At 36.8% G+C, this 18,128-nt stretch overlaps 1 protein-coding gene across 1 annotated transcript in view; it reads left to right on the top strand.

Moving 5' to 3' along the window:
• VPS35L (VPS35 endosomal protein sorting factor like) overlaps nucleotides 1–18,128 on the top strand; it is a 62,148-nt gene that overhangs the window by 2,576 nt on the left and 41,444 nt on the right. Inside the window, exons 2-12 of the mRNA XM_064520309.1 lie at nucleotides 728–827; nucleotides 1,737–1,904; nucleotides 2,277–2,399; nucleotides 2,736–2,760; nucleotides 3,752–3,828; nucleotides 6,203–6,331; nucleotides 11,526–11,610; nucleotides 12,662–12,721; nucleotides 15,253–15,349; nucleotides 15,735–15,782; nucleotides 16,798–16,891. Coding sequence (XP_064376379.1) covers nucleotides 728–827; nucleotides 1,737–1,904; nucleotides 2,277–2,399; nucleotides 2,736–2,760; nucleotides 3,752–3,828; nucleotides 6,203–6,331; nucleotides 11,526–11,610; nucleotides 12,662–12,721; nucleotides 15,253–15,349; nucleotides 15,735–15,782; nucleotides 16,798–16,891 — 1,006 coding nt within the window. The remainder of the gene's footprint in view (nucleotides 1–727; nucleotides 828–1,736; nucleotides 1,905–2,276; nucleotides 2,400–2,735; nucleotides 2,761–3,751; nucleotides 3,829–6,202; nucleotides 6,332–11,525; nucleotides 11,611–12,661; nucleotides 12,722–15,252; nucleotides 15,350–15,734; nucleotides 15,783–16,797; nucleotides 16,892–18,128) is intronic.

Genomic DNA, 18,128 nt, shown 5'->3' with positions numbered 1-18,128 from the left:
TGTGTCTCGTTAGGTGTCACAGCTTCTCCTTGGAGCAGCACGGCGGGGACTTTCGGTGCCAGCTTCCTTGCAGAGCTGCAGTAGCTGCTATGCCAGAAAGGCTTTCTAGAAAAATTACAGTTAGGTAGTTTGATTTCATTTAATGACATACTTAATTTTCATAGGAAGGGCAAGGCTTTTATACAAGGACTTATCCACTATGCAAGTTATGAGTAATAATAGTTTTTTTCTCTTATCATTTGACTTCTGCAGCTTTCATTATGAACACAATGAACAGCTGAAAATAGATTCCCCAGGAAAGAGCTTTGTAGCCACACAAATTAATCTGCAATCTCTTATTTCGTATGTGCATGACAACTTTGATTTCGTCCCTTGTGTTTTCACCCTGTCTTTTTTCTTCACTGAGTATTCAGTTTAAAAGATGTGTCTTAACACAGTGGTATGCTTGGTTAAAAGGCCCTGTTCGTGTTCAATGGAATGGCATAGAATTCGGCTGCAGGTGTAGTATGCAATTCCATGTCTGCCAGTAATTTTTTTTTCAATTTTGGTTTACATATCTCTCAAAAATGAGAGAAAATTTAGTCTATCCATTGACTTATTTTCCAACATACATTTCTTTCTGTAAATATACCTGCATCTATATAGGCACAGGACATGTGTTTCTCCATTTGCAAATACATGATTATTTATGTGAATATAAACTTTCCCATTACTCTTGCTTTTTAAGGCATGCAAGATCAAGAAACTACGTTTCTGAATGTGAAGTGTACAAACTAGAATCTGTACCCTTGGATTTTGGTGACTACCATCCACTAAAACCCATTACAGTAAGTTTCTCTTTGTGCTCTTAGAAAATGAATGTGAATTGAAAATGATTGTGTGCCTCTTCTTACTTCTGTTCCTTTAAAATACAAAGGTTTTGAAGTTGTTGTTGGTACTAGTGAAGTTATTTTCTATGTTAGTGGCCTGTTTTTGAAATAGCAAGGTTTCTTTCTGTGTTGTTTGACCTTTACAGGACTTTGCTGGTGATGTTACACATCAAAAATTATTTCTTTCTGACTAATACAGCATCCCAAATTTGTGGTGTTTCTTAGTTGCACTAAATGCTGAATAATGGATAAGTTTAAAATCTAATTGTTGGATTACAGGTAACCTGCATAATTGCTTGATGTAAGATTTCTTTTGGGGTTAACTTCCAGTCAGCTGTATGCTTTAAAACATTTACCATTACTCTAGTGCATGAGAGCCTTTTAAAAATGGCTCCAGCTTCGAGGAGCTGATAGTTGTACACCAGTGAATGATAACTGGACAGCAGCTTCTACCTGGGCAGGTCAGCAGGGAGATAAGATGGAGGCCTTAAGAACGGATTTGCTGTTCCAGGCTTGAGTATTGCGAAAGAGAAGTAAAGATGAGACTGGGAGAGGAAATCAAACAGCATTAAAGAGGTTGGAGGAGAGGGAGAAAATCAATAAAATAATTTGAAATGGTTATACTTACAATTCTGTAGAATCAGAAGTTAAAAAAGTTATTGAAATTCTGGTGACGCCTCCAGCTTTGAGAGGAAAAGAGGTGCTTCTCTTTAAATGCTAATGCTGATTCTAAAGTGTGTCTTGTAGATGGGTCCTTGCTTTTACTTAAATAGCACCATTTATGTAGTCCGTAGCCTGATGACTTGTTAAAGGAAATAAGGGGAAAAGAAACCCTTTTTATTTAATCAGTTTAAACTTTTCTTCCAGGTTACTGAATCAAAGACCAAGAAAATGAGCCGGAAAGGAAGTACTTCTTCTACCTCCTCCTCCTCTTCTAGTTCTATGATAGATCCACTGAGCAGTGTGTTGGATGGTACCGATCCCTTGTCATTATTTGCAGCAGCTGCAGATCCAGTGACTACTGCTGCTACCATGGTAATACTGGAGGGCCATTATCTCAACTAAAAAATAAATAAAAAACCCCAACAAGAACAAAAATCCCATAAAACCAACACGAGTAAAATGTATTTGTCTCGCCAGCTTAAAGATGTCTTGAATCTTGTATTAAATTAATTTGATTAATTTAAAGACAATATTAATTTATACAACAATAGAATAAAGCATTTCCATTTCCCTTTTTTATTTCGTCATATGTTTGTTTAAGTACAGACTTTTTTTTAGTATTGTAGCTCGTGGAAGGACCCAAGAACCACTTGAAACACCCTGACTCTTAAAATTGACCGTTATCAGCCGCCTCCTTTTTTTCCAGATTTGTATTTAATGTTTGCACTCATACTTTCCTCATAGGATAGTACACGAAAGAAACGCGATAAAGATGACAGCTCAGCAGTAGGAAGTGACTTTGAACCATGGTCAAGCAAACGCAGTGAAATTCTTGCCAGATATACAACTACTGAGAAGCTCTCTATTGTAAGTGGCAGTTTCTTCAAATTTATTTATACTAAAACTTAAATGGATTTTGGATGTTGCTGTTTTGTAATTATTTACTGAGTTAATAGTGGTCATCTAAATTTCAGTTTTAATGTAGTGGAAAGCTGTACTGCAAGCTTTCATTTATAACTGTTTGGTTTTGAGCTGATTCCAAAAGTGTTGATCACTTAGAAACCATTGCTTTGTCTTTTTTATGGATACAGCTGACTTGTGGTTCATTTCTAAATGATCAGAGGCTTAATTAGCAATATAATTACTTCATGTAATGCTGACAAATGTGTTTTCTAAAGGTCTGCTTTTTCTGTTTCTTCACAGAACCTGTACATGGGATCTGAAAAAGGTAAATGGTTTCTCTATATCAAACAGTAACAGTTTTGCTTGAAACAGAATACAAGGTTTTTTTGAATAAGGATTTTGCTGCATTTTTGCTTAAAATATTTATTAAAAACAAACCAAACAACAACCTCATCTTGTATTCCTGGAGGCTGATGAATTCATTAATACATATTGTGGAAAGAAATGGAATTCACTGTCTCTTGCTGCTTAGACTTGAAGCTTAAAACTTTCTCCCATTTAAAGTGATTAATGATGTTCTGAGGATCATGTTTATCAACTTTTCTACTTGCTGGAAGGGAAAGGAAGCAAGTCCCTTTGGAGCTTATTCAGTTATTCTCTTTATATGAAAGTGAAATGATTTCAAGTGTATGCTGAGTGTTCAGAAAGGAACCAAATCTTAAATTTTTTATCATGTTTTCTAGTGAAGCAAATCTGGGCTAAGTAGTCATAGCTGATTTCATAGTAAATCAGAATTTTTATGTATGACTAAACATACAGGATTTCAGCCTCTGCCAAGAATTAGGAGAAACTCTTTCAGAATGTGAACAGTCGCACACTGGAACAGGTTGTCCAGAGAGGCTTTGAAATCTCTGTCATTGGATATCTTTAAATTTGACTGCATATGACCTTGTGCAGCCTGATTTAACTTCAAAGTTGGACCTGCTTTAAGGGCTGAAGGAATTGGGCCACAGATCTCCATAGGTCTCTTCTAACCTAAATTATTCAATGATTCTGTCCTGTGATTCTTGCCTTACCTGCAAAACTTGCAAGGAAATCTAGAGCTGGATGTACAAGCTCATCATTCCACATCCAAAGTGAATGAACTGTAGGTAGGATTAAATGTACCTCTTCAGGAATAGCCACCAAATAAACCACCTGTCTTCTGTAGTGGAAGCTGACTATTGTCCGAGTCTGTCAAGCTCCTCCGTGTTTTTTTCCTTCTGAAGTCTACGAGCTTAAAACTTTAAAGAACTCAAACATACAATCCTTTGTAGGAAAAGCTGCAACTCCTGGCTCAGCAGTTTCTGAGAAAGTAAGGACAAGGTTAGAAGAACTGGATGATCTGGAAGAGGTGAGCAGTCTTTCTGATCTGATGACATCTACATTTTAAAACTGAAATAAATTTGTGAAATAGAAATCTTTATGAAACGTTTTAAGAAGGTCCTGATTCTGCATGTGCTTGTGCAGTGTTTATATAAATATACTTTCAATGGGACTCCTAGTAATTTCAATGCTTATCATTGTAAAACTTGGGTAAAGTCATATTTTATATCACTAAAATCACTAGAACACAAAAAATTCACTTGATGTTGATTTACCTCTGTACTCTGCATGGTCTGCAGCTGCCATAAAATTTCATGGAGCTTAATAGACTTAATATTTGAATATTCTGTTCTGCCCTTGTTGCCAAAGCTGCATATTATCTTCCAGAGCTTAATTTAAATTATATTTACATACTTGACTGAAACACTGAGTGGTCAAATTATTCTTAGACTGCAGTATTTTACTGTGCAAAAATAAAGTGATCCATAACTTATTTTCTTAAAACCTGTATCTGTTCTAGTAGGATACCTCTAGAAGTGTTTTAGTTAATATTGTCTCGAAACCTCTGCCTCTTAACTTACTTCAGCTTGCCTGTTGCCTGAGTGCAGTTCTAATAGTCGCTTGTCACAAATAAAGGCATACAGCTTGGATTTCTTTAGTAGAAAAATCAAGTACCCCTTACCATAGGGAAATATGTAAGTTTGTGAATTGTTTTTGCATTATATCTCTTCATTTATGAGTTATTTTTACTGATGGCTGTTTCTAGACATGCCATATTATCAAATATGTTCTGTAACGCAGCTTAATAAATTCATCAAGATTAGTCCAAAAGGTAGTTTTTAATATCACCCATACTTCAGTTGAAGGCTGTTCCAGAACCTTCTTCTGATATCCAAAATATATGCATGGCCATTTTATTCCTGTGTCACTTTGGTTCTTAAGCTTAAACAGTTTTTCCTGCTGCCAGGGTTTCACTGATTTAATTCTGATACGTAAGCTTTTTGTAAGGTCTGTAATTCTAATGGTGGTGACATGACTTGTTTATTTCTTGTAAATGGAAAAGTGATCTTGACTTCTCCTTTTTTTTAAAAAAACTCTTGTCCATTACATCATTCTGTAGTGTAATTAGTTTTTCTGGCCAGGGTGGTTCTATAAAGTAAAATTGGTCAATTACAGGAATTTAAGACTGTTACTTAACTTGACTTTAAAGTAGCAAGGATTTTTTTTTTTTTTTTTAATGCTGTAATATAATAGTAGCCAGCCGTCAAACCTCAGATATATAGGTGAATAAAACATTTCATTTAAGGAAACTGGCTTAAAACTAACATTTCAGCTTATTTGCATTCTTTATATATGCTCTATAGTTCTAGTATATTGGCAATACAGAAGAAAGAGTTTGAAAGAAATCTGTCAAGTATTTTGGACTTATTGTTCTTTGAAGTAATTGTAAAAAAGCAAAGGCAATGCAGCTGTCTTGCTGACACAATTTTAGCGAAGGTAATCAGAATTTCTGGTGTTGCAGTAGGTGGTACAGCAGCTTTATTGGTACTCCAACATCAGTGATGACAGCAGAAACATTCCCAAGAATGTAAATGAGCAGATTATGAGCCTGACCCAAATTGCATCGTTCCATTCTGAATTTTTGAGAAGCTATTCTTCAGTTCTGATGTCTGTAACTTTAGCCTGCTTCTGGTATTTTTGAGTGGTATATTAAGTTGCTGCAGCAAAAGGAGTTGGAGATGTCTTGTATATGCTATTTCGTTGCTCTCTGATAAGGCAGCAGAATAGTAGTGTAGTAAATGGTGATAATACCTCTTTGTGATTACCCCTGGAAGTGATCTTAATCTGATTTGGGCTAAAACTTTCCATGCACAACTTCTTAGGGACAAAACAGAGCAGAAGGGCTAAGCTTGCACAGAATGAAAGAAAGATCACAAGAATGTTCCAATACTGAACATCAAATGAAGACTACTTTTTTTTTTTTTTCTTATTGAGAGTGGAGTAGAGCCAAGTTTCTCTTGCTGTCAACCAATTTCTTAGGACCTTGCTGGCAAAACATGTTTCAGTTCTCTCTGAAGCTGTTTCTACGTAGGTGCTAGTATGCGTACGTATAGTGCTAGTGTACTAATTATGCCAGTAGTACCAGTCTAGCATTTCTGACCTTGTGCACAGCTTGTTTGGGTACCAGCATGTATGTCTCTTGAAAAACAAAGCAGTAGTGATGCACTAAACACCTGCAGTATTGATGTTGCAAAATTAAGAAGAGTCAAAAATTAGGGAATTCTGTTATAACTGTTTTTTTCTTTTCTTTTTTTTCTCCTTTCTTTTCTCTCCAATCATTTGACTCTTCCCTTTTACTCTTCTTCCCTCCCTTATTAAGTAGACTTGTGTTTTCTTGCCAGGGGTCACAAAAAGAGTTGTTGAATTTGACTCAGCAGGATTACATGAATCGAATTGAAGAACTCAACCAGTCGTTGAAGGATGCTTGGTCCTCTGATCAAAAAGTAAAAGCTCTAAAAATAGTCATCCAGGTCAGTTTTACATTTTTGTTGTTGTTGTTCTGTACAGAACAAATGAGTTTTTTGGGAAAGGGCTTGTCTGACTTCTTGGGCAAAGTAGGACTTCTGTTATTTTTACTTCTGTTCTCTACTTGAACCTATTTCTTTCTTTAATATGAAAGATTTTATGGCTTCTGACAACAGCTGGATTTTCAACTTTATTATATATAGAAGTCCTTTTTGGGATTTATTGAAATACTAAAATTAGGAAAAACTATCTCTTTGAATTGAAGTACCGGATCGATGAAACTCTTAAAGTATCAAAGGATTTATGATGATAACTTGGAAACAACATACCTATCTTTGAAGATGCTTGCCACACATATGCATGTACACACACATGCACACTTTATGGCTTTATAAAGTATTGTATGCCAGTAATAAGCCACAATAAAAAAATACAAGCAGAAGGATAACTTAAATGAAGAAGCTGTTTCCCATGCAGTTCATTTCAATAGCTGCAAAGGGAGCACGCGTTTCTTGGTGTCGTGCGTTTGGATTTTGTGCCAAGTACACTTAGAGTATTCACCTTTTGTCTCAAATGGCACACAGCCAACTGTTACTAGCCTTCTTTTCTAAAATTGTTACTGTTTTATGAACTAGACATTAAGTAAGGAAAGCTGTGATATTTCATGTTGTGCTAATCCTTTGTGATATGGGAAGTGACCATGGTCTGTTTTTTTCATGGTCTGGAATTGTGATTCCAGTGTCTTGGCCATATAGATCGTTTGTACAAAGCACTTGGAACGGCAAGAATTCTCTTCAAATGTTAAACCAAGCACAATTAGCGTCAAGAGAAATGTATTGATTGGTGAAGGGGCAGCTAAATTCTAACTTTCTTTTGTTACTTCTAAATAAAATTAAAGCATTTAGTTAGTTGCATAACCTTCCAAAATAAAACCTTGGGCCTTCTACTAGATCACTAGATGGTATTCTGCTTTTGTATCTTACGCTATGCAGTGTGGAGATGCCTTGGAGGGCTTTAGGTCTAGAACTTTATTTTATGATCATAATAATTCACAAGGTAAGTGTTCCATGATGTTAAAATTATCACTGGAGAACTGAAATTTGTGAATAACTACTGTTCTCTAACCTTAATGGGTTGGTTTATTCCTGAATACAGAACCAATGCTACTAATACTGTGGTTTATGTTGGCATAAATGATGTTAACGCTTTTTTGTTGTTGTTCTTGCTGCTGCTGCTCATCTTCAGGTGTTGCTTCATCTACAGGAATAGACACTGCAGGAAGGATGGAGAAATGCCGGTTTATACTGCTTCTACTTTTAAGTCAGAGAGGGCAATTTCAGGTCATTGCTACCCTTTGAAAAGTTACAGAATGAAGGGAGAAAGATGACTATCTGTGTACTGCTGTCATGTCAGTAACGCACAGCACGGATTGACTGGCATCATGCAGCCCCTAAACTTAGCTTAGCCATAAGATGATTTTCTAGTTAATACGTTAAAGCACAAATCTATCTTTTACTGTTCATTCAGAGTTTGGAAGAGAATAAAAGTGCTTTTGCTTTGTTTCTGTAAAGGGAGTATAGGTGCACTTTCGGATAGAAAAACTGCTTCAACAGATTATGTAGTTGAAATCTGCCTTATTTATTTATTTATTTTAGGACTTTTGGATTGAAACCATTAGAAAAACTAACCCATTTTCTCTTTTCCCTCTAAAATTCCATTGTTTTAATAATTTCTTTTACCTCACGTCTACTACAGTAGTGCTCAGCAGTTCTGATGATGTTAAGTTTGCATTGTACGAGGCCGTGTTAATCCCTGTTATACCAAGCACTTAGGTAGATATGCCATGCATCAGGCAGCTTAAATTTTAAGGGCAAAATGCAACAAGTCAAAGAAGAACAAAGGATAGGATATCATTAATACAATCACGTTGTGCTTAAGTTACCTGAGTGCGCAATTCATATCTGTAGTAAGATGATCAGTAACAGTGTATGAAGCTTGCTACTTGCCCGCTCGTCGTTAGCTCTTGGTGCTCTGTGGACGTGAATCCTAAGGGGACAGTGTGGTGGGTTTGAGGATTTTGATTAGAGTATGTGGGATGGAATTTCCCTTAAAAAGGGTGGCCTACCGGCAGATACAAAAACTTTGCCTGGTTAAAGTTAATTAGAATAAATAAAATAGAGTGATATCAACTTTTTTCTAGGGTATGTAATTTTCTTCCCCCCTTCCCCACCTGCACCCAACATCAATATTTTCTCCTCCATACTTGCTAAAGTAATTGAATAATCTGATTTAGGACCCTAGCAAAATTTAGGATTTATTTATTTATTTTGGTTATTCTCAGTCTTCCTTTTGGCTCATTTAGGTTGATGAGCTGTGAGAGGAAAAAATAGGACAATTAAATGTTCTCTTGTTTGACTTGGCCTTTAGAAAAGGCCGGAGGCAGAGTGCATCAGAGGACAGAGGAGATAATAACATCCTTAAAAGCTGTAAAACTGATGTAATGTTAATAGTCATCAAGAGAGGTTATATAAAGTCAGGCTTTTTTTTTTTTTTTGGTCATGCTAGATACCCTTTTGAGAACTGTTTGCTGTATTTTCAGCTTAAATGGTGGTAAAGACAACAAAGGAAATGATAAGTAAATCAACCATGAATAGAGGTCAGAAAATGATCCGTGACCTTCTGTGACTAATGTTCTATTGTAATGCTAGGAAATCAGCACTGTTCTTCAGGGAAATAATTTGCCATATACAGCATTGTGAGGTGGGAATATTTTAATGAAAGAAAATGCAATACTAAAAGTCTTTGGAGAAGAGAAATGAACATAGAGGCACTGTGTTTATAATAAATTTTGTGTGTGTGTATATATATATATACACACACAGAGTGTGTGGCTGACATGCAGTGATAATCTGAGCATCAATACTTACATTATATGTATATATTTGTTTTTCACATGGGATGTCACTAACCTGTTCGAAATAAGGTAGTTTCTAGGAGGAGGGGATTTTGTGCTTCCTTTTAAGAAAGTAGTATCAAAATTGCTTATATTTATCTTTTTTTTTAAGGTATTGTCTGTATATTGATATTCACTTTGTACTTGAACTTCCTGCTGCATATGTACATCACTGATTGAAAGACTGAGTAAGAATGAAATAGGTATTTGGGTTATTAACATATGAACACAGGGGTCTTTCATAAAGGAGACCTTAAATAACTAGTAGTAATTCCATGTTAGAAAGAAGGATAGGGTAGGAACCTGACTGAACTTTCCTCATTGCTGGTTATCTCTAATAAATAGCACACTTGTAATAATGCTATATCCTGTAATAGAACTAAGCGTTTTCCTTGACATCAGGCTGAAATTATATAGATAGTTGTGGTGAGCATGCAACAAGAGGATTAAAGTTGACTTTTTTTGGTGGTTATTATCAGAAATGTATGTCAGCTGAGGAGGAAAAAGCAATTGAATCAGAGTGCTGGAATTATCTTGATTTAACAACCAACAATCAAATTATAGAGATCTTTCACTGGGACACTGGGGATGGAGCCTTAATTCTCTGTGCAAGTTTTACAGAACTGAAGTGCACAGGAAGGGTTCTGGTTATTAAGGCAGGGTTTGAATTTACAGCACAGCAGCTACTCTGGAGTTCCTCAGGTTCCTTTTTATGAGATAGCTTATTCCATCCTGAGAAGTAGAATAAGCTACTTGCTTAATGTGTATTATGTATCTTAATGAAAAATTGGTCTGTATGCTGAGTGTGTGCACTTGCCTAATATACAGTCATTCACTAAGCTGAAGTAAGTTGATTATGTATCCGGGCTCCAAGAAAAGTGTTAAGTGTTCATGGTATGTGTAGGTGCTAAATACCTACCAAATTACCTTTCTTTGAAGTTTTGACCAAATTACCAGGTGGTAGGGAAGATTCTGCTTTGGTTGTAAGATGTGCATGCTCTAACTTGTCTTTCTGATGCACTCTGACGATCCCCCCCCCCCCCCCCCCCCCCCCCCCCCCCCCGTGAATAAAACAAAGAGCATGAGAGGTGCCATCTCATTTAAGCACGTTCACAATGTTAGGACTTACTTGCTTAAACAAAGCAGCCTTGTAGGGCATCAGATTGCTTCTTGAAGTTTTGGAATGTAATAAAAGCTTGCACTTTATTTATTCCATTGAGATAGAAGTACTATCTCCTGAATGAGGGAGAGGTAAGGGAGAGCAGCAGCAAAGATCGCAGAGAATGCTGTACTTGTCAGTCTTGAAACAGAGACCGAAAAAGTGTCTTAGTCAAAGGCCATGCTTGGCTCCCATAGGGAGGAGGTAGACCTCTCTCTTCTCAGTCATTGTCTTTTACCTCTGTCCTCAGGTGGAAGCTGATTTCATAAATAAACTTCTGCTGAAATTTTTGACTGCAGATTAGTCTACAGTCTCTGCACGATCTTAGAAAACAAAGTATAGCTTAATTAAATACCGTAATTCCCTGCTGTGTATTTTAAGGTCATATCGTAAGTGGGCATGTTCTTAGCTGGACTTGCAAATACAGTGACAGTAGAACTAAGTTGGTTAATATGTTTTCAAACATGACTCTGCACCAACCATAGATATAGCCAAACTGCCTCCGCTATGCTGTATGCCGATGCGTGGTGACTGGCCACAGATTCCTCCCTAGGGTTGACTCTGGATGAACTGGCATGTTTCTGAAATGTTCAAACTGGTTATATGAGCTGCAAAGTTAGGTTTAAACATTTATTAGCTAAACTTTTTAAATTGTTTTTTAGTTTAATCTATGTAATGTGGTTTTGATACAGATACTTCGAGAATAATGATGCTGCAATCCTGAAAAATGTCCTTAAAAAATTATTTTGGAAAATAAATGCCTTTTATGCTTCTTTCATAAGAGAATTTGTTTTGTCTGAATGAATGCATGGGTCTTTGCATAGCCAGCTGAAATTCTGCATTGTGGATTACCTCGTGTAAAGGGAAGGCTGGAGATCTGTGATTAACTGTCCTGGAAATGAAGAACAATCTGCAGAATACGAAGAGTACCATGATGCGTTGCATTGGCCATTCCTGTGCATTTTTCTGGATACTGCTTCCTGTTGGTTCTTTCCATCTGTAGTTACTCATCTATTCCAATCTGTCTGGAGTATAAACAAACTTGCCTTGTCCTCTAAAAATGTTTTTCTTTCTTTTTTCCTTCTAGTGTTCTAAGCTTCTTTCAGACACAACAGTAATTCAGTTTTATCCAAGTAAATTTGTTTTAATTACAGACATTCTTGATACATTTGGTAAGTATCTGAAGTGTAAGATTTATTACATAATGGTTAATAACACAAAATTAATTTTTATGGTGTTAGAAAACATCTAATAAAAATATTAGGCTTTGCTTTCTCAATAGTCTGCTTTCCCAATTGTCTTTTTTTTAAGTCAGTCATCCTTAAAGTGCTGAAATGGCTATCAGTTTTACAGTGAATATTTCCAACATAAATGCTTGGACAGCAGTGGTATGAATATGATTGTTCAAAAGTTCTCGCCAGTGGAATCTTTAAAATCAAAATGTTTCTTCATTTTGCATTTCTGTGCTCTGTATTAGTGCAAATCTAGAACAATATCCTGGGAAAAAAAGATCATCTCTAAATTTTGACATTTTGAACACACTGTAGTTATGGAAGTATTTTGTTTTTGACTGCCTCTTCAACCTTTATCTCATTCAATCTCATTATAATTAAAGAAGAGGAATCAGAAAGTTTTCTTTAGCTGAATAGGGACTATGAAGTGATCAAAATGTGGTTACTGAATTATCTATTTTTATTACTTTTAAATGATCCTTTACATGAAATTGCCATGTACTTCAAATAATTATGATGTTTTTCTACTATATTATGGAAATGATTTATGATGGCATCATGGTTGAAAGGTATGCTGATGTTTAACAGGATGTTCGGATGTTTAACAGGATATGCTAGGAATTTCCCCCCCCCCCCCCCCCCCAGGTTTTGTTTCCTCTTTATGCTTTTTCCTGCTCACTGAAAGTTGCTTTAAGAGAACTTAGTGTCCGAACTCAGCAAAGACAGGACACCAGCTGTCCTTTCCTGGCTCGGGAGTAATCTGACCTGTGTGCTACCTCTACACTTAATGGAGCCGGATAAATTTTTTGTAGTGTGTAAAATGCTAAAGTCAGGCCATTAATATTTCTGCCGCACTAGAGGGCAGCATAATGTTAGAATTGTAAGAAGTTTTTTCCAACTGACTTCAATGTATACTGGAAAGAGAGCCACTGTATCAACGTTTTGTGTTTTACAGTGTATGAATGATATCTTTTTTTGTTTTGTTAAACAGGGAAATTAGTGTATGAAAGAATTCTGTCAATGTGTGTGGACAGCCGCGCATCTTTGCCAGGTAACTTTGTGCCTGTTTATACTGTTCTCATGGAATAAATCACGTCTGAACTGATTTGAGAAAGGTTAAACAGGACTTGTGCTACTGTATCTCCTATGAAAATAATTCTGTTTTAGATCCAGTAATTGTTCCTTTTTAACAAGATAGAATATTCGTAACTTACGTCTTCCACCATTCACAGTGTTTATGTATGTTTACTTTTTAACTGTGAAGAATATACCTAAAGTATAAAATATTCTTCTGGCTTTGATGTTGCTAAACATAAACTGGCTCTTCTTGAGACTTGAAATTGCAAAGAATGGCATATAAGCAGGGGGAGAATTAAATATGAATGGCAAAGTCAAGTGAATGAAGACTTTTTGGTTTTGTGTTCTTTTTAACCAGATGCTCTCTCTTGGAAGTATTACTTAATTTTAATAGCTTAATGTTAATGGCACAAATTTAACAGACAAAGCTGAGAGTCTGAGTTTTCAATAAGTAAATGGTTTTGTGGCTGCACTGGAAATTGTTGTTATCCTTTGATTTAGGATTTTGGAAGAAGGAACAGACTGTCATTGAGTTGGTAATTACCTTGCTAGACTAGTGAGGTCTTTCAAACTTGGGCTCTTTATTTTTCTTTTGAAATTCTAACACAGGTTAAAATCCCTTTCACCTAGGTGATTTTTGGGAAGAGAAAAAAGAGGTGAGGATGTGTTTGGGGAAAGACAACTACTTAATACTTTCATCTGAGGTTTACAGCTTGGGTTGAGGTGTGTTCACATAATGTTAGTGTAACTTACAGGTGGGAAGAAATTTGAATTGAACTCTTTTCACTGCTCAACTAGTGCTTTTCCATGAACCTGAATTTAAGATCTTTAGCCACTGATGAATTTGACAGTATAGTACTGTACAAACGTATACCAAAGAACCTCTTTTGGAAGGCTCCTAAATGTTCCATTGAAATATGGGGCTTTCCTTGCATTTTCAAATATCTAAAATGTCTGTCCTTGAAATATGGTACATTCTTACTATGTACGTGGTAATGTAACAGTAATGTTAGGTTGCAGTTAAATCCATAGGGTTTGAGGCAGAAGTGTGAAACCAACAAACATGTAAGTTTGAAGTAAACTTACAGATAATGTTTAAAATCTGTTTCTCAGTCTCTCACAAGCTTTTCCTGTTCACCATTGTGATAACTGATGAACAGCAGTATGTGTGAGCCTCAGTTTGTTCTATTGTGTTTGTTCATTCATGGCTTTGATCCTGATCTGTGTTTTTGGTCACATTACTTGATAGAAATTTAAATATGGTTGCTGCAGATCTGACAAATAATCCCTATAAACACTAATGAAGGCAGACAGTTCCCTTAGCATTGTCACAGTAGCTGAGCGCAGTTACCTGCCTTCTGGAGAGCTGATCTCATGCCGCAAGTATATAGCTGCTGGAGACATTGCAGTGGGTGTTGGTGGGAACTTCCAGAGCAGCTATAAAAACAAGAGGGAGAAGGAAGATCTGCTACGCACTGCTGTGTGAACCCCTGGGGATTTCAGGCCCCGTCTCCATGTTTCACTTGGTTCCCATAAAGAGAGCAGAGTTGGACAAGAACTCCTTTGGTCCTAGATGAGAAAGAGTATCTTCATCTACTCAGTCTGTGTCTAGCATGTGGCTCCTCTAGACTTGGAAATGGGAAACATTCTTGTGGAACAGAGCTTCTTGCCTTCTGGGAGCAAGGAAGGTAGAGCAGCTTCAGAAGGAGCTTATAAGCAGATATTCCCAGCAGAAGCTGCTCGAATAGCTATACTGGTGAGAGGAGAGAAGAGGGGTTCTTCCTTCCTAACCATCTTGCCTCAGACCTGGGATAGATCCCAAGAAGCCTATTGTTGCCTTCTGTTTCAGTCAACCTAGAGAAAGAGGAGGCAGTTAGCCATACAACTGCATATCAGCCTGGTCAGAGCACTGTCCTCATAACCCATCTGTTCCACGCTGGGGTGGCAGCTTTTCCCTGCTGGCAGCTGATATAAATAGTCCTATAGTTCAAGAGAAGACTGCCCTACAGTGCTAGATGCGTAGCATATAAAAACAGGTTTCATTCCAGTGTTTAATATCTCCTGCTCCTTCCAATATAGTTTTAAATAATATTCTCTAAAAATTATATTAGACTCTCAGAATAAAGAATTTGAGTGCCTAAACTTCTTTTATCTTCTCTATATGTGTGCATTTGGTATAGATTCCCTGTATTTCTTGCCATTTCCACTTCCATGGGGGGGCAGAGGTTAGATCTTCAGCAGAGCTAAGATTAGTTTTGAGTTCTTGCCTTTGCAACTTCGGCTTTTAAAATGTTGCTTAATGCAAGATGGGAGCTCCAGTTACTGGTTGTTATGGTCTGTATAATCAGCTCTTACTACTGCAAGTGAGAGCAGAGGATCAAACATATTGCCTGGTTTATCATGGTGTACCTAATTTAAAATCTAGAATGAAAAGTAACTTGTTTCTGGATAGAATGTAACTATTTCTGGGTTGGGTTTTTTGTTTTTTTTGTTTTTTTTTTTCAGATAATTTTTCTCCAGAGAGTGTTAATGATACAGCTAAAGAAACTTGCTTAAACTGGTTTTTCAAGATTGCATCAATCAGAGAACTCATTCCCAGATTGTATCCTTGTCACATGAGACTATCAGAATGTGTCTGCAAGTTTTTAATAGAAGCTTTCAAGCAAATCCACAGTAATCTATTGTCTGTACTGACTTTGTTTCATTTGTTTCAGGCTGTACGTTTAAAAATTTAATTTTGAATTACGTTTTATGGTAACCTGAATGCTGAATTATTGCCTATGAACAGTATAGCAGTGATAGAGTAGAGCTGATGTGTGAAAGCATGGGAAGAAGTGAAAATCTAGACAAATTGTAGAGACTCACAAAATTTAGTGAAGTTAATTGCAGAATGCCTTAAAGTAGTTGTTCAGTATGTATTTGGTATATAAGCTTGTTTTTATATGGTATGTGTCTTAGTTTTTTTCCTTAACTTGGCTTTATTTTAGTTATGTGGAAGCAGCAATATTGAAGTGCAATAAGTTCCTATCCAAAATGTAAGAGCAAATATTAAACATGGGAAGGAAATGAATGGGCAGGCTTATAAACTAATGTAAGAAGTTAAGCGTGCAAGTTCCATGTGTAATGGTGCATAGTTCTGAGAGGAAGAAGTATTGAGGAGCTTTGGAGTTTCTGGTGAGAACGCCATGAAGTAACTTCAGAGTACAACTGGGAGTGCGACAATGCCTGCCGTTACGGAGCACGTGTAATTGAGACATTAAGAGTTTGCAAATTAAAAAACAGTGGTTTGAAATGGTGGAGAGGAAAGCAGGATTGCTGAGATGAGGAGTGAGGGCAAAGAAAGAAGAGTTAGAAAACTGAATGTCTTGGTGTATCATATTGTTAGAGACCGAGCAGGGGGAACAGTGAAGGAGTGGTGAACCACTATCTATTGAAAGTCTTGGTTTAAGTTTCATATATTGCCAAACAGTGTCAATTGCTGAACTGAAAATGGTCCTTCATGTGTAATCACCCCTTTTTTTAGTTAGATGTTAAAATGAATGTTGTAATCCAAATTGCTACTCCAGTGACAACTTCATTTTTACTAAAAGGCAGTTCTTTTCCTGGAATCGATGGTCCTTGTCTTCAGGCATGAATACAGCTCTATCAAAAAGGACCTGTGGGAAAATGAGAAATACAGGGAGTTCTGCCAGTACTTTAAATGGACACTTTTAAATTGAAATGCAACCCTTCTAGAGCTTTGCTCTTTCCCCAAATTAGAGGAGAGAGGGTTTACTTCCACTTGGCTGTTTATAATTTAAGCATCCAACCTGGCTATCTGGGCTACTCCTGAAAGTAAACATCGTAATTCAAATACAGGATGTCTGTGGCTACACAGACACATTAAATTTTACTTCTGAAATAAAATTTTGTGCTAATATGCTTTATCTGTGGGAGGTGTTCCTATGCACAATTGTCAGTCTGTAAGGCAGCTACTCAAGCTATCTGTGGATGGTGTAATTCTGTTATTGATTGTTAAATTTCAATTTAATTTCTGAAAAATCTTAACAGGGGGATTTCAGAATGTCTCCCACGATTAACATCTATGATTAGAGGAATTGGAGATCCACTGGTTGCAGTCTATGCCAGAGCGTACCTTTGCAGGGTAGGCTACCATTTAACACTTCAAATAAATCTGTATCAAAGACTTGCTACAGCTAGTTCTTCCCCTGAAGGAAATTTTAACTGCAATTTTTCTTGGAAGTGGCCAGCAGCCTGTCTCTTTCCTTTAACAAACTAAATAGCAAAATCTCTTTTGTTTTAATAAACATGTGGACTCTTTCTTTGAATGCTTATAATAAATAATAACTCGTCTTCTCTGCTTCTTATGCCAGTCTTCCCTCTTCAGGGAGGGCAAAAGTTAGCGACCCAAGCGTAAGGAGAGTTTGGAATTTGATACTACCTGCTGTTGTCTGATTGCTAGACACTACTTTTTACAATTAAAACGTGCTTTCCTTCTGTTTGTCTTCCTCCCTTGACTGCTGGAGTGCCTGTGGTAGGCAAAGGGCTGGCAAGCTCCTTGGCGAAGGAGCCGCTCGACAAAGTGTTCTTACAGCACGCCTAGGGTCTTGTCCTGAGCTGCTCCTGCAGCCACCTTAACGGCTCAGCCAAGACAAATGGGCTCGAGAAGAGGCCCTAAAATGACTCAAAAAGCCATCAGTGGTGGAAAAATGTTTGTGAACTACACTTGGGGGAGTAGGGGCGTAGAACTTGAGTAAAATTAGGAAATGCTAGGGCTGTTGGTTAGCAATACCTACATGAGGTTTGCTGCCACTATCAAATGCTGCAAGTCTGTTTAGCGTTGATGTAGCTGGTAAGCTTGATTAAACTGTCCAGTATGCTTTTAGTATACTCCAGGGTTGTCCATATGAATTCCTGCATCTGCAAGTAATCACTAGCCTCTGCTTTGATACATGAGCTGCTTATGAGTTTATCTGAATCTTGAAATACAATAATGCCTGCATTTTTGTCATAGCTTAATCATTCCTGCTACATAGTGTAAGATTTCTGAAGGCTTGTAGGAAGCAGTTTAGATGAATATTTATGCACAGTCCACCTTATTACTCCTAATAACTCTAAAAGAGATGCATAATGATAGAGCAGTTAAGACTCATAATCTAATAATAATAATTGGAATTTTATACTAAGGAAAAGTTTAGCATATCCCTTTTTGTCCATGAAGATGATCATACAAAGTAAATAATGAAAGTTTTCTTGGAATAAAGTGCCAGCTATCAAAATGCTGACTTTCATTTGAAATAAAACTTATTGGGAATAGAAGGAATACAGAATATTAAATACCTTTTATTGGCACTATATTAATACTCCCCTAGTGAAGATTG

Source organism: Dromaius novaehollandiae, chromosome 14, assembly GCF_036370855.1.
Source record: "Dromaius novaehollandiae isolate bDroNov1 chromosome 14, bDroNov1.hap1, whole genome shotgun sequence".
In the NCBI taxonomy this organism is placed as follows: domain Eukaryota; kingdom Metazoa; phylum Chordata; class Aves; order Casuariiformes; family Dromaiidae; genus Dromaius; species Dromaius novaehollandiae.
The sequence above is the reverse complement of the archived record's forward strand: the minus strand, read 5'-3'. Positions and strand labels throughout refer to the sequence as shown.